This window comes from Bos grunniens, chromosome 8 (genome assembly GCF_055505025.1).
Source record: "Bos grunniens cultivar Pamir isolate PY7600 chromosome 8, Bosgru_T2T1.0, whole genome shotgun sequence".
Taxonomy (NCBI): domain Eukaryota; kingdom Metazoa; phylum Chordata; class Mammalia; order Artiodactyla; family Bovidae; genus Bos; species Bos grunniens.
Genome location: NC_141172.1, coordinates 45,057,396 through 45,080,689, shown reverse-complemented (window position 1 = coordinate 45,080,689; position 23,294 = coordinate 45,057,396). Strand labels below are relative to the sequence as shown.

The 23,294-nt window shown below is 37.9% G+C and overlaps 1 protein-coding gene across 12 annotated transcripts in view; it reads right to left on the bottom strand.

Annotated features, from left to right (window-relative positions):
- The window catches only part of SMC5 (structural maintenance of chromosomes 5), a 118,016-nt gene that overhangs the window by 59,938 nt on the left and 34,784 nt on the right, over positions 1 to 23,294 (bottom strand). For 10 of the 12 annotated variants that reach the window (XR_015169700.1, XR_015169701.1, XR_015169702.1 and 7 more), the window contains exons 4-8: positions 10,545 to 10,707; positions 8,831 to 8,965; positions 7,228 to 7,368; positions 3,804 to 3,965; positions 2,926 to 2,997 (exon numbers count right to left, since the gene is read on the bottom strand). Coding sequence is in view for 8 of the 12 variants with exons in the window: in XM_086415501.1 (XP_086271627.1) it covers positions 2,926 to 2,997; positions 3,804 to 3,965; positions 7,228 to 7,368; positions 8,831 to 8,965; positions 10,545 to 10,707 (673 nt within the window). In the remaining 4 variants the exon portion in view is untranslated. Of the gene's footprint in view, positions 1 to 2,925; positions 2,998 to 3,803; positions 3,966 to 7,227; positions 7,369 to 8,830; positions 8,966 to 10,544; positions 10,708 to 16,804; positions 17,020 to 23,294 lie in introns of those variants that run through there. The other 2 variants (XM_086415503.1, XM_086415504.1) reach the window with 1 other exon arrangement.

Below are 23,294 nucleotides of genomic sequence, written 5' to 3'. Positions count from 1 at the left end.
TTATGACACAGGAAAAAAAAAAAGAAAACACTGGTTCTAGGAGAACTACTTAAATGTTGGCTTAACACTGAAATAAACCAGTTAAGGATGGAACAAAATAAGATTTTAGGTCAATCTTAGACGGTACAAAAATGGTAAAGACAAGATTTTCTATTTGAATCCACCAATGTATTAAAATACTAAGTGAGATTTATGTCAGAATGCAAGCTGTTCAGTTGCTCAGTCGGGTCCAACTATCTGCGACACCATAGACTGCAGCACACCAGGATTCCCTGTCCTTCACCATCTCCCTGAGCTTGCTCAAACTCATGTCCATTACTCAGTAATAACATCCAACCATCTCGTCCTCTGCTGAACCCTTCTGCTTTTGCCTTCAATCTTTCCCAGCTCTTTTCCAATGAGTTGGCTCTTCCCATCAGGTAGCCAAGGTACTGGAGTTTCAGCATCAGTTCTTCCGATGAACATTCAGGATTGATTTCCTTTGGGACTGACTGGTTTGATCTCCTTGATGTCCCAGGTATGCTCAAGAGTCTTCTCCAACACCACAGTTAGAAAGCATCAATTCTTCGACAATTAGCCTTGTTTATGGTCCAAATCTCACATCCATACATGACTACTGGAAAAACCATAGCTTTGACTAGATGGACCTTTATTGGCAAAGTAATGTCTCTGCTTTTTAATATGTTGTCTAGGTTGGTCATAGCTTTTCTTCCAAGGAGCAAGTGCCTTTTAATCTCAAGGCTGCAGTCAATATCTGCAGTGATTTTGGAGCCCCAAATAATAAAGTCTCACTGTTTCCATTGTTTCCCCATCTATTTGCCACGAAGTGATGGGACTGGATGCCATGATCTTAGCTTTTTGAATGCTGAGTTTTAAGCCAGCTTTTTCACTCTCCTCTTTCACTTTCATCAAGAGGCTTTTTATTTCTTCGCTTTCTGCCATAAGGGTGGTGTAACCTGCATTATCTGAGGTTACTGATATTTCTCCCAGCAATCTTGACTCCTGTGCTTCATCCAGTCAGGCGTTTTTCATGATGTACTCTGCATATAAGTTAAATAAGCAGGGTGACAATATACAGCCTTGACCTACTTCTTTCCCAATTTGGAACCAGTCCATTGTTCCTTGTCCAGTTCTAAGTGTTGCTTCTTGACCTGCATACAGATTTCTCAGGAGGCAGTAAGGTGACCTGGTATTCCCATCTCTTTCAGAATTTTCCAGTTTGTTGTGATCCACACAGTCAAAGGCCTTAGGCACAGTCAATGAAGCAGAAGTAGATCTTTTTCAGGAATTCTCTTGCTTTGCTATGATCCAAAGAATATTGACAATTTGATCTCTGGTTCCTCTGCCTTTTTAAAATCCAGCTAAATGTTAGACAACCTATCAACCTAGCAGTTCCTGTTTGGGGTTTTAAAGATGAATCTTTACGCCTTTTCCCTTCTAAACTCTAAATCAATGATACAAATGGAGCTAAAAGGGCTTGGTCCCAGAAGGACAAAAGGAATAAAGGAACAACTGAAGAATTCAATAAATATTCAGAAAAGTAAAAGTAGTAGAACAATTAATTTAGCACCCTATTATAGGGACCACAGTATAAGGAGTGAATGAAAGAGAAAAAAACAAGAATTGACTCTTGCTAAAAAAAAAAAAAAAAATCCTAGAAGAGTCTTACAACTAGGAAATGTCAAGTATAAAGACCTCATATATTAAGTAATATTTTTGTGTAAATTTTTATTTTATACTGTGGAAAATAAAGTGCAGCACTCAGAGCCACTTCTGAGTTCTCTAAGTCATTTAATTTTGTTGAGCCACTATTTTTCCACCAGGTATTTGGATACAATAGTGATTGCCCTGTGCATGCTTTAGAGAGATTTAGAGAAAGGAAATGATTGCTGAGCCTTCCAAAATGTAAAAAAAAAAAAAACGGAGACATCACATAGAAGAGAATGATTCCTACCTACCCCACCTGGCTTCCCAGGTGGCACAGTGGTAAAGAATCTGCTTCCCAGTACAGGAGACAGAGGAGACGTGGGTTGAATCCCTGGGTCAAGAAGATCCCCTGGAGAAGGAAATGGCAACCCATCCAGTCTTCTTGCCTGGAAAATTCCATGGACAGAGGAGCCCGGCAGACTATAGTCCATGGCGTTGCGAAGAGTCGGACACAACTAAGCAACTGCACGTGCATACCACCCTACCTTTCTACTACAATGCATCCACACCCCCCTATGCACACACCTTGAGCACTACTGCTATCAAGCAAGCTTCTGTCAAGAAAACGTAAGGTTTATCCTCTGGAGAAGTTAAATGAGAGAGGATTGGAATTTGAAGATAAAGATATAGGAAAAGGCTTAGGGTGAAAACGGACAGATTTAACATAAAGCTTTAAACACCAGAAATGCTTCAAGATGTGCATCTCTCTCTAAGAAAGGTAATTCAAGCTTTAGTTTCTGAATGGTCCTGGAGAACAGAACCCAAAAAATATCTGGGGATCTCTCTGAGCCACCAGAGCTACAGCATCTAAAAAGCCTACTTTCTTGCACAATTATCCTAAAATAATTTTGCTATCAAGCTCCATCCATGCACAATGAATTTATAATCAGCTCTAAAATATCCAACTCTTTAATATAAAGAAACAACAGAATCAATCCTTTGCAATTTAATTGCTGCTATGAAGACAACTAAATCCCATTTTACTAGCACCCTATTAAATGCATATCTATGAGTACTCTTGAGCCATTCCCCCCAATTATCCTCTGTGCAACTGCTATACTTCCACATTTTAGTTCTCCTCACAGATTAAGACAAGAAAGAGAGAACAAGGAGGATCTCAGGAAATTCAAAAACAAGAAACTCTCTCATAACCCACACCTGAACACAAAAGTTAGGGTAAATTAACATAAAAATTTCAAATTCAATGCAAGATCTTACTTGTTTATCTTTTCTTTCTATAACATCTTGCTTATGTTTGCATTTTTGAGATGTCTCCTTAATAGCTAATGCCTGCAAGATTGAATCAGAAGAAGGGAAGTTAGTTAAAAAAAAAAAAGGAAGGCAATTATGTGACCCTGTTCATCCAAACATAAAATTGCTCTGTAAGTTTACCCACAATGCTCCTCTATTTCTTTCAAAGTAAATTCACTATCACCCAAAACATAAACAATTACTTGAAAATTTATGAAAGGTTATTCCTACAGATATTAAAAGTAGTTGCAGCTGTATGAATACATATGTTTCTACATTTCTTCACATTTCCTCATGTTATTTTATCCTAAAAGCAATCATACATAATAGCAGGGTCCATTGTCTAAAACAGTCTCAAAACAATTACGTGACTCCAAAATCTTCCCTAAAGGTTAAAGGCTATGATTGCAAAATTTTTTAGTTATGTTTACAAGGTATAGAGAATATTCCATATGCCATTATATTATTTATTTTAAAAAACATGAGGTTTTTTACATTACATTCCTACAAAAGGGGATGTAATTATATAACACGTCTAAGAAATTCATAAAAGGAGATCAATGTTTCTGGGAATATTGCTCTGAATCCTCCTGTAATTAGAACAATTACATTTCATTTTTTCTCTTTTTATATCTTGGAATTTCTATAGAGTAGCAAGTTTCTATAAAGCAGCAAGTGATGATTAGGATCTTGAAAGATCTGTGGTAGTACAATTCCTAATAAAAGAACTTAAAAGAACTAGAGTTACAAGTAAATCCACAAAACAAATGTAAAAACCTACAAAATATTTTTTGTATTTGCTAAAATAAATGACAAGAAATAAAAAATTGAGCCAGAAATATAACCTTCTCTCTGATTCGAGCCTCCAAACTGTGACGCTGCCTTTCCATTTCTTCAATGCGTTCTGTTATAGGAATCTGACTTTCTTTAAGTTTTCTGACCTCTTCCTTTGCTTGGTCCCGAGCTAGTTTTACTTCTTCATATTCCTGACGAACATTTTCATATTCCTTACAATGAGTTCAAGAAAGAAAAGTTAATATACTCTTCGCTTAAAGTAACACATATACTAAAATCAAGCTATAGGCAGAAACCAAATCTATGAAAAAGACAATTCTGAATCCCTTTAGGAGGTCTATTAATAAAAAAAATTTGCCCTCTGAAACAACTTCAGAAATAGTAAATATCAAATAATGGTGAACTCAGTGATACTACACACTTTTATCATTAGGCCAGATTCTATCTTCCATCCCTTCCTGTTTCTGAGACAGAAGACTCAGAAGGGAGTCTCCCTTCTAAAGGGAGGATCTCTTCTAATCTCTCAATAATGAAGGGATTAAAAAACATGTAAAGAACCAAAAGAAACTCACTCATGAAAAAATTTTTAAAAACAAAAAAAGAAAATGGTTCAACAGAAAAACAAAATGAATCATCCAGGTGGAAATGATGCTTGTCACATCAAAGGAATAAATAAATATTTGCTAAAAAAAAAAAATAAGTAAAGTGCTAAGAAAGCATATAGTAAGAATGAGTGGGATGAACAAAGCTTAAAAAAAAAGAATATAAATAAACATTACAAAAAACTGAGAAAACAAGAGCAGTAGGAGGCAAAGGAAAAAAGGAAAGATATACCCATCTGAATGTGGAGTTCCAAAGAATAGCAACAAGAGGTAAGCAAACTTTCTTAAGTGAACAATGCAAAGAAATAGAGGAAAACAACAAAATGGGAAAAACCAGAGATTTCGTCAAGAATATTAGAAATACCAAGTGAACATTTCATGCAAAGATGGCACAATAAAAGGGCAGAAAAAATATGGACCTAACAGAAGTAGAAATATTAAGAAGAGGTAAGTGAAGTGAAGTGAAGCTGCTCAGTCGTGTCCGACTCTTTGTGACCCCATGGACTGTAGCCTACCATGCTCCTCCCTCCATAGGATTCTCCAGGCAAGAGTACTGGAGTGGGTTGCCATTTCCTTCTCTAGGGGATCTTCCCGACCCAGGGAACAAACTTGGCTCTCCCGCATTCCAGACAGACGGTTTAACCTCTGAGCCACCAGGGAATCTCTAAGAAGAGGTAGCAAGAATACAAAAAACTATACAAAAAAGGTCTTAATGACCCAGACAACCAAGACAGTGTGATCACTCACCTAGGGTCAGAAATCTTGGAACATGAAGTCAAATGGGCCTTAGGAAGCATTACTAGGAACAAAGTTAGTGGAGGTGATGCAATTTCACTGAGCTATTTAAATCCTAAAAGATGATGCTGTTAAAGAGCTGCATTCAATATGTCAGCAAATTTGGAAAACTCAGCAGTGGCCACAGAACTGGAAAAGGTCAGTTTTCATTCCAATCCCTAAGAAGGACAAGCCAAAGAATGTTCAAACTACCACACAATTGCACTCATTTCACATGCTAGCAAGGTAATGATCAAAATCCTTCAAGCTAGGCTTCAACAATATGTGAACTGAGAACTTTCAGATGTACAAGCTGGAGTTAGAGAAGGCAAAAGAACCAACATCAAATCATCAACATGTGCTGGATCACAGAAAAAGCAAGGAATTTCAGAAAGACATCTATTTCTGCTTCATTGACCATGCTAAAGTCTTTGACTGTATGGATCACAACAAACTGGAAAATTCTAAGAGAGAAGGGAATACCAGACCACCTTACTTGTATCCTGAGAAATCTGTATGCAGGTCAAAAAGCAACAGTTAGAAACAGACATGGACAATGGACTAGTTCCAAATTGGGAGTACATCAAAGCTGTATATTGTCACCCTGCTTATTTAACTTATATGCAGAGTACATCATGTGAAATGTCAGGCTGGATGAAGCACAAGCTGGAATCAAGACTGCCAGGAGAAATATCAATAACCTCAGATATGTAGGTGATACCACCCTTATGGCAGAGAGAGAAGAGGAACTAAAAAGTCCCTTGATGAAGGTGAAAGAGGAAAGTGATAAAGCTGTCTTTAAACTCACTGTTCAGAAAACTAAGATCATGGCATCTGGTCTTCATGGCAAATAGATGGGGAAAAAATGGAAACAATGACAGAAGCCATGAAATTAAAAGATGCTTGCTCCTTTGAAGAAAAGCTATAACAAACCTAGAAAGAGTATTAAAAAGCAGACACACCACTTTACCAACAGAGGTTCATAACGTCATAGCTATGATTTTTCCACTAGGCATCTGGATGTAAGAGTTGGACTTAATGCTGAAGTGTCAATACTTTGTCCACCTGAGGCAGAGTCAACTCACCGGAAAAGACCTGGATGCTATGAAAGATCAAAGACACTAGAAGGGGACAACAGAGGATGAGATGGTTGAATGGCATTACCGATTCAATGGAGATGAGTTTGAGCAAACTCTGGGAGACAGTGATAGACAGGGAAGCCTGGCATGCTGCAGTCCACAGGATCACAAAGAGTCGAACATAGCTAAGCGACTGAACAACAATAAACATTATAGGAAATCAAAGAAGGAAATATTGAAAAATCATTAAACTCAGTCTTTAAAGAGAGAAATCAAAAGACTTCAAAATACAAAGATAAAGCAGGTGTCAGAATAATAATAAACATAGGAAAAAATTATGAAATTGAGCTGAAAAAAAAGAAAAAGTTTAAGAAAAATGAAATTACGGAAAAGGATAGGGTGAAAACGGGTGGGACAGGCTGAATAAAGTCACAAATACAGCCACACATTTTTCCAATCTAATAATTATTTCCATCCTGGCATTAAAGATATTATTAAACTTCCTTATTTTGTTCCACCCACTGAAAAATAATGTACTGAGGGAAATGAATTTTTGGCCCAAACTCTGGTTCCAAATCATATACATCACAGTGATTAAAACAGTAAACTCAGTAAACTTATGAACCATAATGAGTAGAAGATTACAGTTAATATCCTTCAGCTCTGTCTGTAGCTGAAGTTGATAGTAGTAGCACACTCCAAGTAAATTTTCAGTAACCCGAGGACATTTCATTCTTACATACGTAAATATTTTTAGCTCATTAATATTTTATAAAATAAAACTATCTCTTGCCTCAATTCCGGAAGAATTAAGGACACAGACTAAATCAACTGTTACCTGTTATGCAATAACAATAACATAGCACACAGTTACAAAATAACACAGAGACGGATAAATATTACTATGCACAATATACAAAGCAAAAATGAATAGCACCTAATTTGAGTATTTAGTGTCTCCTTTATAATTTTCCTGATACTTAAAGAATCACTATTTTACTTTAGTAACTCAGACTTACCACCCACGGCCTTTTTGCTTCAAGCATCTCAATCAAATCTAAATGTCGCTTACGTTCATAGAACCTGTCCACATCTTGTTTATATCTTTCATTCCTCTGAATCATTTTCTCTAGATATTCGGTTTTCTGTTTGCATGAGGTCTAAAATAAATATTCATTTAACAATTAGCTTAATCAAAGAAAGACAAAAGGTCAAATCTTTTTATAATGAAAAATGTATAGTGCTAGCAAAATTTCACAATAGGAGTTCTTAAGAACTGTGTAAAACTAAAGTGCACACCTGAGTTCTGGTCTAGGCTCTACTATTTATCAATTATGGGACCATGAGGAAGCCCTGCCACATCTCTAAGCTTGGACTCTTCTTGCCTGAAGAGAAGAGAGATATCTGCCCTATTCACTTCACTGGTAGAAGGTACTCAACTTAACTACAGGTGAAAGCTCAAAAGCTGTAACATGACATACAGAAAAGTGATATTATTAGTAGTATGTTATGAATACCCATGACTGAAGGATTTAGAAATGAGATAAAGGAAAGCTAAAATCTAGCCTTTATCTTGTGAATTAACAAACAAGTAAATTGCACTCAGAACCTAGAAGAATATGTGCTTGTTTTCTTTCAGAAGTTGGTAGGTAGTTACAGTCTTTCAGAGGGGAGTATTAGACGATTTGATTTGGGGAAAAATAAAAGAACTGACAGGGGTATCTAAAGTAGGATTAAAATAATTACAACTTCTTTTGTCATTCACTCTGAATTAAGTACAACAACAACAATAGCATTAAATCAGAACAAATCACATTATCAAGTACAGATAGTTACAGTTTGTGCGTGCTTAGTCACTTCAGTTGTGTACAACTCTGTGCAATCCCATGGACTGCAGCCCACCAGTCTCCTCTGTCCATAGGATTTTTCAGGCAAGAATACTGAGGTGGGTTGCCATGCCCTCCTCCAGGGGATCTTTCCAACCCAGGGATCAAACCTGCACCTCCTGCACTGCAGGCAGATTCCTTACTACTGAGCCACCTGGGAAGTGCCAGTCACAGTTTAAAAGAAAGCATTAGTTAACTAGATTTTTCATTACAAAAATTTACTGAATTGTAGCTGCTGAATTATGAAAAATGATTCATTAAATAAACATCTTTTAATGTGATATACTATAAAAGGACATTTAAATTTATTAAAGGTGAAGATAAAAATCAAACACTTCAACTAAATGTACAGTTCTTTTACAAAGTCTATCCTCACACAACTGAATAAAATATAAGAATGGGCTTAACAAAGACACTAACTAAATGCTATATATATGCTGTATTACCCAAAACCCTATACAGCATCTGAAATATCACAGGTGTTTAGAAAATACTGAATGAATAAAAGAATAACACTGAAACTTCCTGAGAGAAAAAAGTACTTTAGAAATTCAATTAATAACATATATTTGATGACATGATAGTCAAAACTTTATATCAAACCCATTCTTACTTTTTAGTAACCTAATTACTGAAAATCCTTGCTGAAAAAAAAATCACAAATATATGAATTTACTCAATGAACTATTATTCACTGGCCAATGAAAGACAATAAAATGAGTTGACCATAAATTACCTCTAGTTGTTTTTCTTTCTCCCTGAAGTTTTTCAGTTCACAGTGGTATTTGTGCATTTCTGGAGGACCAACTGACTTCTCGGTAGCTTCAAGGAGTTCAATTTTACTGAGTTTAGCAAACTCTCCAACTTTATCCTAGAGCACAGAACTTAAATATCAACTAATATTATCATTTACAAATATCTTCAAAACATTTTTCACTCAATGATACTTGTCAAGAAGAAACTCATTCAAAAGAAAAAAAAAAAACCTTTGCGATATGAATCTTAAAATAAATCCTGTCCTTTGATATTATTCTTTAAAATAATAAACTTAGGGTATAAACTACCACCTTTTTGAGAACTTTAAAAAAATTTCAATGTCAATATTTCCAGGTTGAAACTTTTCTATACATTTAACACAGTTTGGAAATAAAAAATACTGCCCTGGATTACAATGATCATTACCACATGTCAATTGGAATGAAATTATTAGAAGCTTAAAAAAGAAAAGAAGGATGGCAATTTCAAACAACTATTAATATTTCTGGAGACAGCTTTAAATCAGCTGCTGCTGCTGCTGCTGCTGCTGCTGCTAAGTCGCTTCAGTCATGTCCGACTCTGTGCGACCCCAGAGACGGCAGCCCACCAAGGCTCCACCATCCCTAGGATCCTCCAGGCAAGAACACTGGAGTGGGTTGCCATTTCCTTCTCCAATGCATGAAAGTGAAAAGTGAAAGGGAAGTCAGTCGCTCAGTCGAGTCCGACTCTTAGCGACCCCATGGACTGCAGCCCACCAGACTTCTCCATCCATGGGATTTTTCCAGGCAAGAGTACTGGAGTGGGGTGCCATTGCCTTCTCCGAAAACCAGCTGATAAATGCTTTCAAATTTTAACTTTTACTTAACTTGGACACAGTAATCAAATCATCATTGTTTCTGAAGAAAAGAACTAATTCAGTCACTAGAATAGCATCCAAAGACCAGTCTAAAAGATATTTGACTTTAATATTTAACATGGAATATCAGGATGTTTTATTTTTTTTTGAAGAAACTTAAAATATAAAACAGTTCTAGAAGGAATACACATAGATTTAAGAGTCTTGGTATATAAAGCATTTTATACAAATAGACTGATTAAGAAGTTGTTTATTAACACAATTTTAAGAGCCTATAAATTGAAGCACAGAACTACTTAAGCTACTTTCTGCACTTATAAATAAATAATACCTTTATTATTTATAAGGAAATAAAGGAGATAATACCTTTATTTCCTTTATAATAGATTTACTATAATATATTATAAATAATAATTATAATAAAATATTTATTATATTTATTGTTATATAATATTTAATTTTAATAAATTTATAATAAAATGTTTATTATATTATGTTGATCAATATTTATTATAGAAATATAATAAATATAATTTGTTATAATCTATTATAAATAACAATATTATAATAAATCTATTATAATAGATTTATTGATAGATTTATTAACTGAGTATTTCCAAATTACTAAAAAGTAGTAAGATTTTACTATAAGGTAAGATTTTACTATAAGAGATGAGATACTACCTTTTACAATACAAAGAACTGTTAACTATTAAGACCACTATGCTCCTTTTAAATAGTAACAATAGCTCTCAAAAAGTATTTACATTCTTATATGACATAAAGAGGAAACATTATATAGAAAATTTTCCCACTTTTACATTTAATTCTCTCATACCTGAGGTAGAAACTGGCAAAGATTGCCCACTTGAATATTTAAGGCTGCAACTTGCTCTTCTACTGCTTTTGGGCTGGTAGATTTTTTGTTGATGAACCAAGAGGACTGATTTTTTGCCACATCAATCTCGCGAGTGATTACAAGATTTCCAGAAGTCCTGAACCTATTTAAAAATTAAAAATCTTTATACTCAAAATACATACATTATTTTCTCTTGCACCAAAGGTTTCCACATAGGATTATTATTATAATTTTTATTTCTTTTAACATTATAGCCCCTCCAAAGAAGGAAAGCCTGGCATTTTATTAGTGGTAATACATAACTGACCACAAATAAGTTACTTCTTTCAACATCTGAAATTTAAACCGTTAAAATAAAAACACACTGATATTAACTCCCAAACACTGCCTGAGGATTCACATATCTGGAGTTATTCATCCTTTAATCATTATGCTATTCTCTAATCACATGTGCTCACTGAAATTCAAACTGGGTTGATATATGACAGCATAAAAAGTTCAACCTTGAAACTCTCTCTACTTGGAAAATGTACAAATGAAAACCAACTACTGTGTATGTATTTCCAGATATCAAGTGGAAATGCATACAGGTGGCCCACAGTTTCCTCATCTTATACTCCACCACTCTGAATTCAAAAGAAACTGTATCACATGACTATAAAAGAACACTGAACAAAAGAAAATTCATCTGAAAGATGGGTATTTATTTTTTGCTTTTAGAAGCACTACTGTGCCACACCTCCTACCTATTCATCCATCTTCTTCACTGGCAGTCAGCAGCATGAGGCATAAAGATAACTTACTGATATCTAATGGCAAAATGACAATGTAAATATTGTATATATCTAGATTATACTGTAATCAGAACACTCCAAACCGTAAGATTTTAGGATGTTAAACAAGGTATTCTAAACTTTGATTTCCAAGAGCATAACTAACAAAGTATTTTCTGATTCTCTTACTGAACAACTACTAAAAAAAAACTGGTAAAGTATCTTTATAAATGTATTTATAGGTTAGCATGAAAGTAAGGAATTGTGGACAAAATACCAGTGCAGATGGGAAACCAGCAGTGGAAAAAAGAAACTGCCTTTCATTCTGAGGGCATTTGGCCAACCAGGTAATCTGGTGTATTTATTTTTATGATCCCCTGAGAGAGGGGTGTTGAGGACAAAGCCCAGAGTTCTCCAAGGTAGAGTCTAATGGAAACCATCCCAAGGATCGGATCAAGAAGGCAGAGGAGCAGGACATGGGAAACACCTTCTCAGACAAATACATCAAAAATACATCTACATGCAGAATTATTTACATAGAACATCTACTGAACATTGGAAGAAGACTTCAGACTTTCTAAAGGGCAAGAAAATCTTCATGTAACTAAGTAGGACAAAAGAAGAAAGGAAAAAGAGAGAGAGAGAGGAACTGGGATGGAACCTGAGTCCCTGGGAGCAAGCTGTGAAAAAGGAAAGGTTTCTGCACATTGCGAAGTTCCCTCACTGGTGGTGAGATCAACTGGGACAAAGGGGTAGCTTTGGAGCCTCAAAGGAGAGTGCAGCAACTGCTTTGCGACGGCAAAGTGGAAAGACACCTTCAGACAGTAGGTGCCACCTGGCAGACCCCAGCCTGAGACACTCATCTGCTGGGGCAGGTGGAGTGAGGCTTGGGCTTTGGAGGTTAGACCCCAGGAGAGGACCAGGGTTGGCTGTGTAGAGACAGCCTGAGGTGGGTAGGGTATGGTGCACCACAACAGAGCGAGTACAGGAAGAAGCCTGGGACTGATAGAGAGGCAAGGCACCACTGTTGGTGGCACATGAGACGAGCAGCAAGACCATCAAAAAAACTTCCTTCTCTGAATTCACACTCTTAGGCAGCAGAGCACTGCCTACACGGGGTTCAGGGATGGGCGTGAGCTACCACTGTCATCTTCGACTCCAGAGATGGGCATGGGCTGCTGTTGCTGAGGCTCCTGTGACAGGTGGCTGGTCGTGGCCCCCACTTCCTGGGAGCATCTGTGGGCAGCACCTGCACACTGCCTACCAATATCCAGTAAACACTGAGCAAAGATATGACAAGCATCCAAACCAAAAGCAGCCCTCACACCAAAAAAATATTAAAGCCATACAAGCTATGCCAGGACGCACCCACATATTAATAGCCCTCCAAGAGAGGAAAGTGAAAAAGTTGGCTTAAAACACAACATTCAAAAAACTAAAATCATGGCATCCAGTCCCACCACTTCATGGAATAGACAGGGAAACATGGAAACAGTGACAGACTCTATTTTTGGGGGCTCCAAAATCACTGCAAGTGGTGACTGCAGCCATGAAATTAAAAGATGCTTGCTGCTTAGAAGGAAAGCTATGCCCAACCTAAACAGCATATTAAAAAGCAGATATTACTTTGCCAACAAAGGTCCACCTAGTCAAAGCTATAGTTTTTCCAGTACTGGATGTGAAAGCTGGACTACAAAGAAACCTGAGTGCCAAAGAATTAATGCTTTTGAACTGTGGTGTTGGAAAGATTCTTGAGCGTCCCTTGGAATGCAAGGAGATCCAACCAATCCATCCTAAAGGAAATCAGTCCTGAATATTCATTGGAAGGACTGATGCTGAAGCTGAAACTTCAATACTTTGGCCACCTGATGTGAAGAACTGACTCACTGGAAAAGACTCTGATGCTGGGGAAGATTGAAGACAGGAAGAGAAGGGGACGAGAGGATGAGATGGTTGAATGGCATCATCGACTCAATGGACATGAGTTTGAGTAAACTCCGGGAGTTGGTGATAGGGAAGCCTGTCGTGCTGCAGTCCATGGGGTCACAAAGAGTTGGACATGACTGACCGACTGAACTGAATTGCACCAATAGAAATGCAAACTATTGTGAAAAGGAACTAAAAACTGTAAGGAAGAGTCAAGAAAAATTAGAAAATTCATTTGCTGAGACAAAGGCTGAACTAAAGGCAATACATAACAGAATGAATGATGCTGAAGAGAGAATAAGTGATCTAGAAGAAAGGAAAATGGAAATAATCTGGTCGAAACAGCCAACAGCTCAAAAAAAAAGAAGCAAGCAAGCAATATGAGACCTATGGAACAATATAAAGTATGCCAATCTACATATAACAGGGATCCCAAAAGGAGAAGAAAGAGAAAAGAGGATTGAAAACGTACTTGAAGAAACTATGGCTAAAAAATTCCCAAACTTAAAGGTGGAAACAGATATCCAGATACAGGAAACACACAGGGTTCTAAACAAGATGAACCCAAACAGACCTACACCAAGATATATTATTTTTAAAATGGCAAAAGTTAAAGACAGTATTCTTAAGGCAGCAAGAGAAAAACAAAGAGTTAATGACAAGGGAACTCCCATAAGACTATCAGCTGATTTCCATACAGAAATGTTACAGCCCAGAAGGAAGTGGCAAAACATATTCAAAGTCTCAAAAGGAAAACTGCAACCTAGAATACTCTACCCAGTAAGGTAACCGATTAGAATAGGAGTGGAGAGAAAAAATTTATCAGACAAGCACAAACTAAAATACAGTGATACTAAACCTATCCTAAAAGAAATATTGAAAGGTCTTCTCTATATAGAAAAGAAGCAAACAGATATAGGTAGGAGGAAATCACAATTGAAAAGCCAGTGTACATACAGATTAAAAAAAAAAAAAAACTTATTTGTGAAAGCAACGATAAACATACTGAACAGCAAAAGGATAAACATGAAGATATAAAAAATATAAAATCATAAAATGTGTGGAAGAAGACTAAGAGAATGTAATACTTTTTTTTCTAAGAATGTTTACTTATGTGACTATTAAAGCAAGCAGATATAGGAAAGGGTTAACATACTTGAAAAAGAGAGCAACTACAAATTAAAAAACATACAAAAATTCACAAAAACCAAAAAGAAAATGTAAGCATAAAATTTTCATCAAACCAGAGAGGAAAAAAGAAGAAATACAGTCAACTGGAAAACAAGGTTTAAAATGGCAGTAAATACTTATGTATCAATAATTACCTTAAATGACAGTGGACTGAATACTCCAATCAAAAGACAGAGTAAAAGATAGGATAAAAGAAAAATAAAGCCTCCCACATCAGGACAAAGGACACACAGACTGTAAGTGCGGGGATGGAAAAAGGCATTTCATGCAAACAGAAATGACAAGAAGGCAGGAGTCACAATACTCATATCAAACAAAACAGACATTAACAAAAGCCATAAAAAAAGATGAAAAAGGACACCATATGATGATAAAAGGACCAATACAAGAAGAGGATTTTACACTCGTTAACATATATACACCCAATATAGGAGCACCCAAATATATAAGACAAATACTAACACGACACAAAGGCAGAAACTGATAGGGACACAACAGGAAGGGACTTTAATACCTCATTCACATCAGGGGACACATCCTCTAGAAAGAAAACCAATAAGGCAACAGAGATCTCATATGATGCAATAAGACAGATTCAAGTGATATTTTCAGGACACTGTATGCAAAAAAAACCCAGGATACACATTCTTTTCAACTGCACGTGAAACATTCTTTGAGATCAGTTCAGTCGCTCAGTTGTGTCCGACTCTTTGCGACCCCATGAACCGCAGCACGCCAGGCCTTCCTGTTCATCACCAACTCCCAGAGTTTACCCAAACTCATGTCCATTGACAGAGAAGGCAATGGCACCCCACTCCAGTACTCTTGCCTGGAAAATCCCATGGACGGAGGAGCCTAGTAGGCTGTAGTCCATGGAGTCACCAAGAGTTGGACACCACTGAGCGACTTCACTTTCACTTTCCACTTTCATGCATTGGAGAAGGAAATGGCAACCCACTCCAGTGTTCTCCTGCCTTCAATCTTTCCCAACATCAGGGTCTTTTCAAATGATATCTCTTCGCATCAGATGGCCAAAATAATGGAGTTTCCGTTTCAACATCAGTCGTTTCAATGAACACCCAGGACTTATTTCCTTTAGGATGGACTGGTTAGGACTAACCAAATACTAGGGCACAAAAGTAACCCCAACAAATTTAAGAGTATAGAAATTATTTCAAGGATCTTCTCTAACCACAAAGGCATGAAACAAGAAATTAACCACAGGAAAAGAAATGAGAAAAAAACAATCACATGGAGACTAAACAACATGTTACTAAAAAAACCAATGGATCAAAGTGAAAGTCACATCAGACTCTTTGCAACCCCACAGACTATACGGTCCATAGAATTCTCCAGGCCAGAATACTGGAGTGTGTAGCCTTTCCCCTCTCCAGGGAATTTGCCCAACCCAGGGATCGAACCCAGGTCTTCCATATTGCAGGTGGATTCTTTACCGGCTGAGCCACAAGGGAAGCCCAAAGATTCCTGGAGTGTGTAGCCTATCCCTTCTCCAGCGGATCTTCCCGACCCAAGAATTGAACCAGGGTCTCCTGCATTGCTGCCAGATTCTTTACCAACTGAGCTATGAGGGAATGAGGATATCAAAAAGGAAATAGAAAGACTAAACAAAACTGACAAGCTGTTGACTACACTCACCAAGAAAGGATAGAGAACCCAAGTAAATAAAGTAAGAAACAAAAAAGAAGTCTCAAATGATACCACAGAAATACAAAACACTGTAAGAGAATACTATGAACATTTATATGCTAATAAATTCAACAACCCCAAAAAAAAGGGATAAGTTTTTAGAAACATACAGTCCACCAAAATTCAATCAAGAAACTGATAATTTGAACAGACAATCATTTTAAGTGAAACAGAATCTGTAAATAAATAGAAGAAAAACACTCCCTACAAACACAAGTGCAGGACCTGATGGCTTCACCGGTTAATTCTACCAAACATACAAAGAAAAACTTAAACCCATCCTTCTCAAACTCTTCCTTAAGAATGAAGAGGAAGGAACACTCCTAAATACAGTCTATGAAGCCACCATCACTGTGATACCAAAGCCAGAAAAGAAAATTACAAGCCTGTATCTTTGATGAATATAGATGTAAAAATTCTCAACAAGGTATTAATAAACCAAATATAACAACACATAAAATAAAAAATCATACACCATGACCAAGCTGGATTCATCCTAGGGTCACAAGGAGTCGTCAACCTATGCAAACCAATTAACGTGATATGCCACATTAACAAAAGACAAAAACCATATTATCATCTCAATAGATGCAGAAAAAGCACTTGACAAAATTCAGTATCGATTCATGATAAAACTCTTACCAAAGTGGTACAAAGGGAACATGTGTGTTAGTTGCTCAGTCATGTCCAACTCTGCAACTCCATGGTCTGTTGTCCACTAGGCTCCTCTGTCCATGGAATTCTCCAAGCAAGAATACTGGAGTGGGTTGCCATTGCCTTCTCCAGGGGGCCTTCCCGACCTCAGGGTGGACCCAGGTCTACTGCACCGCAGGCAAATTCTTTATCATCTGAATCACCTGGGAAGCCCAGAGGGAACATATCTCAACATAATAAAAGCCATTTATGACAAACCCACACTCAATGTAACACTCAAAGGCAAAAAAATGAAAGTCTTCTTGTTAACATCTGAAATAAGACAAGGACAAAGACGCCCACTCTTATCTCTGACAGTATTAGAAGTCCTAGCCAACAAACAAAATGCAAAACTCTACTCAGCTATCCTTGCTTAAATGGGATACAAAACATATTAAAAAAATGAAATAAATTAAAAAAAAAAACAGGAAAATATTTAAAGAGAAAGCTAACTATATTCATTAATGACAAACAGATTTTAAGGCAGAAAGCCTCAAAAGATGAAGAATTCAGTATATAACAATAAAGAGTTCAATACTGTCCTATAAATATATAAAGGAAAGATGGACAGAACAAAGGTAATTAATAAATCTACATAAAGAAAGGGATAGTGTAATATGCTTTTCTCAGTAATAGTAAAAATAACTAGTAATCTTGCACTAATGGACAAATAAACAGTACACACACAACAGCAGAATACTCATTCTTTCAACCAAAACAGGTAACAATTACAAGGGCTCAGTATGTAAGCCTCAACAAATTTCAAAGGATTGGGAACATAAAGATCACCTTATCTATTTTTTACCACACTACTATCAAGGTGATGATCAATACTAAAATATAATAGGAAGATCACATTAGAATTTGAAACAGCTTTTAATTTGAGCTCAAAAACAAAATGAAAACATTCACAACTGAAAAGTAGAAAAATACTATACTAAAATTTGGGAGATGGAACTAAAGCAGTACTGATAGGCAGATTTTTACCCTTCACTATTTACATTAGGGAAAAAACAAGACTGAAAATGAGTACAATATCCATTTCAGGAAATGAGAAGAACAAAAGAAACCAAAAGTTTAAAGAACAATTAGTAAAGGGAAGAGTAAACATGAATGAAATATAAAACCATGACGTAAGACAGAAACAACAATGCAAAAAGTTAAACTCATTAAAAAAAGATGAATAAAACTGACAAATCAATTTTTTCCAAATCATGAAAAAAAAAAAACGAATAAAAGAGGAGAATACAACTACAGGAGATACTTAAATAATATATTTTACATATGAGAAGACATAATACAAACATAATAAAGTTACATATTATTTAGCCAAATAAAATTAAAAGCTAAGATGAAAATATTTTTTAGAAAACTATAAATTACCATGATGACTCAAGAATAGAAAAACTAAATAATTCATTACCATTAATTAAATCAATAGGCCCAGATGATTTTATCAGTAACTTTAATCAAATATCCAATCAACTAATATTTCACAAGCAAAATACAGATGTTAGAGAAGCAAGTCTATCAATGCAAAAACTATGACTATGTTGAACTTATTCTAAGAATGCAAAATAGACTGAACATTAGGAAATTAACTGAATTTACCAATTAAAATAATATGATCAATTCAATACATGCTGATAAAATTCACTTGCTAGTTATAATTAAAAGAACATGAAATCAGGAACAACAAGGAATACCTCTAAACAAGTAAATCATATCTTTCAAAATCCTACAACAAGTATCTCATTTCACTCCAGCCACACTACCATTTTTCTGTTCCTCAGCAACAACAAATTTAATTTTGCCAGACTATTCGCACAAACTATTCCATCTGCCTGGAATACTCTACTCCCAGTTATTACGGTTCTCATTCAGTTCTCACTTCCCAACAGGCCCTTCCTGAACATACAATAGGAATAAAACAGCACTTCCCCCAAACCCTGCCAAGGCCTACAATGAACTAAATCTGATGAAAGTTCCTTGTCTTTATTTTGCTCCACCTGTCAGAGGCACTGGACAGGCCAACAGCACTGCACGACTCCTCGAGTGTGCTTTCCAGGTACCGCATTCTCCTCACTCACTAGCATTCTTCCCAGGTTCCTTTCCCCACGTTCAGCCTCTAAATGCAGCAGTACAACAGAATCTAGTTCTTACAGACTTCCTTCCTCCATCTGCATCTTCTCCCTTGGAGATTTCAACCACCCTACCAACAACCTTTGGCCCAGATTTCTCCTCTAATAAGGGGAAAAAAAAAAAAAACCTAACTGCCCATTCAACATTTCAATTTACGTAAAATGAAGACACAAAACTGAATGAGATTTAGCTCATCACAGGCCTTGGCAACACTTTTACCTGAATGTCTACATGAGCATCTCAAACTTTCTCTGTATTTTACTGACCCTAAAAAGCATCTGTTTTTGTTGCTGTTCTTTTCCATCTTAACATTTCTGAAACTAGGTTGCATATTTCAAACTGTTTCATAGTTTAACTGGAAGTTGCATTTTACAATGGTGGCATCTTAATTCGACAAAATATGGTTTACTTCAAAATGACCTTCTGATCTTACCCTAAAACCTCCAGATGCTGGTTTCATTACCTCAGTTAAGAGAAACTCCACTCTTAAGGATGCCAGATACATATATTGGTATACTTCTTCTTCGATGCCCTTCTCTCTTTCATATTCTATATTCAATTTGTGAGCAAATTTTATTTTATTTTATTTTCTCTTAGAATTATTACATTAAAGCTTCATTGATTTCCTTGCTTTTGCCTGTTTTCTTAGTCTATTTTTCACAGAGCAACCTAAATGATCTGATTAAAATTTAAGCTATTAAATTATGTCACCTCTCTGCTCAAATTCTGATGGCTTCACATCTTATTCAAAACAATTCCTTACATTAGTCTACAAAGCTTAATGAGCTGGCTCCCTTATATTTTCAGAACTTATCTTTTACTCCTCCTATTTAACAAAATCCAGTGACACTACGTACCACTTCAGGGTCTTAGCATTTACAGATTCCTCTACCTGAAATGCAGTACTTGGGTGCCATCCCCAAAACGACACAATGATCTCTGTTCATTTACAAGGCAAACCATTCAACATCAGAGTAACTAAGTCTATGTCCAAACCACTAACGCCAAAAAACCTGAATGGTTCTACAAAGACATACAAGACCTTCTGGTAGTAACACCAAAAGAAAACAAAGATCCTTTTCATCACAGGGGTGTGGAATGCAAAAGTAGGAAGTCAAGAGATAACTGGAGTAAATGTATGGCAAAAATCACCACAATGTTGTAAAGTAATTAGCCTCCAATTAAAATAAATAAGTTAATTTTTTTAAAAAAGAGACAGAGATACCTGGAGTAACAGGCAAGACTGGCATTAAGACTACAAAATGAAGCAGGGCAAAGGCTTACAGAGTTTTGCCAAGAGAATGCACTGGTCATAGCAAACACCTCCTTCCAACAACACAAGAGATGATGCTACACGTGGACATCACTGGATGGTCAATACTGAAATCAGACTTTGCAACCAAAGATGGAGAAGTTCTACAAAGTCAGCAAAAACAAGACTGGGAAGCTTGACTGTGGCTCAGATCATAAGCTCCTTATTGCAAAATTCAGACTTAAATTTAAGAAAGTAGGGAAAACGACTAGGCCATTCAGGTACTGCTGCTAAGTCGCTTCAGTCGTGTCCGACACTGTGTGACCCCATAGACGGCAGCCCACCAGGCTCCCCCGTCCCTGGGATTCCCCAGGCAAGAACACTGGAGTGGGTTGCCATTTACTTTTCCAATGAATGAAAGTAAAAAGTGAAAGTGAAGTCGCTCAGTCGTGTCTGACTCTTTGCAACCCCATGGACTGCAGCCTACCAGGCTCCTTTGTCCGTGGGATTTTCCAGGCAAGAGTACTGGAGTGGGGTGCCATTGCCTTCTCCGCTTTCAGGTACAACCTACATCAAATCCCTTATGTTTATACAGTGGAGGTGACAAATGGATTCAAGGGACTAGATCTGACAAAGTGCCTTAAGAACTATAGACATATATTCGTAATATTATACAGGAGGCAGTGACCAAAACCATCCCCAAGAAAAAGAAATGAAAAAGGCAAAATGGTTGTCTGAGGAGGCCTTACAAATAGCTGAAAAAAGAAGAGAAGCAAAAAGTAAAGGAGAAAAGGAAAAATACACCCATCTGAATGAAGAGTTCCAAAGAATAGCAAAGAGAGATAAGAAAGCCTTCCTCAGTGAGCAATGCAAAGAAAAAGAAGATAACAATAGAAGGGGAAAGACCAGAGATCTCTTCAAGAAAATTATACATACACCAAGGGAACATTTCGTGGAAAAATGAGCACAATAAAGGACAGAAATGGTATAGATCTAACAGAAGCAGAAGATATTAAGAAGAAGTGACAAGAAAACACAGAAAAACTAACGGTCTCAATGACACAGATAACCATGACAGTGTGATCATTCATGTAGATAGAGCCAGACATACTAGAGTGTGAAGTCAAGTGGGACTTTGGAAGCATTACTAAGAAAAGGTTAGTAAAGTGATGGAATCCCAGCTGAGCTATTTCAAATTCTAAAAGATTATGCTGTTAAAGTGCTGCACTCAATATGCCAGCAAATTTGGAAAACTCAGCAGTGGCCCCAGGACTGGAAAAGGTCAGTTTTCATTCCAATCTCAATGAAGGGCAATTCCAAAGAATGTTCAAACTACCATACAGCTGCACTCATTTCATATGCTAGTAAGGTAATGCTCAAAATCCTTCAAGCTAGGCTTCAACAGTATGTGAACCAAGAACTTTGAGATGTAAAATCTGAATTTAGAAAAGGCAGAAGAACCAGAGATCAAATTGCCAATATCTGCTGGATCATACAAAAAAGAAGGGAATTCCAGAAAAACATCTACTTCTGCTTCACTGAGTACACTACAGCCTTTGACTATATGGATCACAACAAACTGTGGAAAATTCTTAAAGAGATGGGAATACCAGACCACCTTACCTGCCTCCTGAGAAATCTGTATGCAGGTCAAGAAGCAACAGTCAGAACCGGATATGGAACAACGGACTGGTTGTTCAAAACTGGGAAAGGAGTAGGTTAAGGCTATATATGCGCAGGTGGCTGCGACGTGCGCGCGATAGCGCGGCCAAGAGGAGCCACCCCCCGTCCGAGGTCAGGGGCAGAAGCCAGGAGGACCCCATGCCCAAAGGGCGGCGGCCAAGAGGAGTTACCCCACGTCCGAGGTCAGGGGCAGCGACCGAGAGTACCAGACTGCGACGGCACAGGAACGGCGGAGAGGAGCTACCCCGCGTCCTAAGTCAGGGGGGCGCCGCCGAGAGGAGATACCCAGTGTCCGAGGTCAGGGGTGGTGACGAGATGAGCTACCCCAAGCCCCCACGCCCGAGGCCATGGCGGCTGGGAGGAGCAACCCACGCCCGAGGCCAGGGGCGTGAGGAGAGGAGATACCCCACGCCCCAAACCCAAGGCCAGGGACGACGGGCGGGAGGAGCTACACCACGCCCCTAAGCCCGAGGCCAAGGGCAGCGGCAGGGAGGGGGAACCCACACCGGAGGCCAGGGGCGCTACAAGAGGAGATACCCCATGCCCCAAGCCCGAGGCCAGGGGCGACGGGCGGGAGGAGCTACCCTACGCCCTCACGCCCAAGGCAAGGGGCGGTGGCCGGGAGGAGCTACCCCACGCCCCCACGTCCGAGGCCAGAGTCGGTGGCCGGGAGGACCAACCCCACGTCCAAGGAGCCGTGGCTGCATGGGCGCAGGAGGGCCTAGAGGAGCTATCCCACATTGAAGGTCAGGAAGGGCGGAGGTGAGGAGATATCCCTCGTCCAAAGTAAGGAGCAATGGCTGCGCTTTGCTGGAGCAGCCATGAAGAGATACCCCACGCCCAAGGTAAGAGAAACTCAAGTAAGACAGTAGGTGTTGCAAGAGGGCATCAGAGGGCAAACACACTGAAACCATACTCACAGAAAAAGTCAATCTAATCACACTAGGACCACAGCCTTGTCTAACTCAATGAAACTAAGCCATGCCCGTGAGGCAACCAAAGACGGGCAGGTCATGGTGGAGAGATTTGACAGAATGTGGTCCACTGGAGAAGGGAATGGCAAACCACTTCAGTATTCTTGCCTTCAGAACCCCATGAACAGTATGAAAAGGCAAAATGATAGGATACTGAAAGAGAAACTCCCCAGGTCAGTAGGTGCCCAATATGCTACTGGAGATCAGTGGAGAAATAACTCCAGAAAGAATGAAGGGATGGAGCCAAAGCAAAAAGAATACCCAGCTGTGGATGTGACTGGTGATAGAAGCAAGGTCCAATGCTGTAAAGAGCAATATTGCATAGGAACCTGGACTGTCAGGTCCATGAATCAAGGCAAATTGGAAGTGGTCAAACAAGAGATGGCCA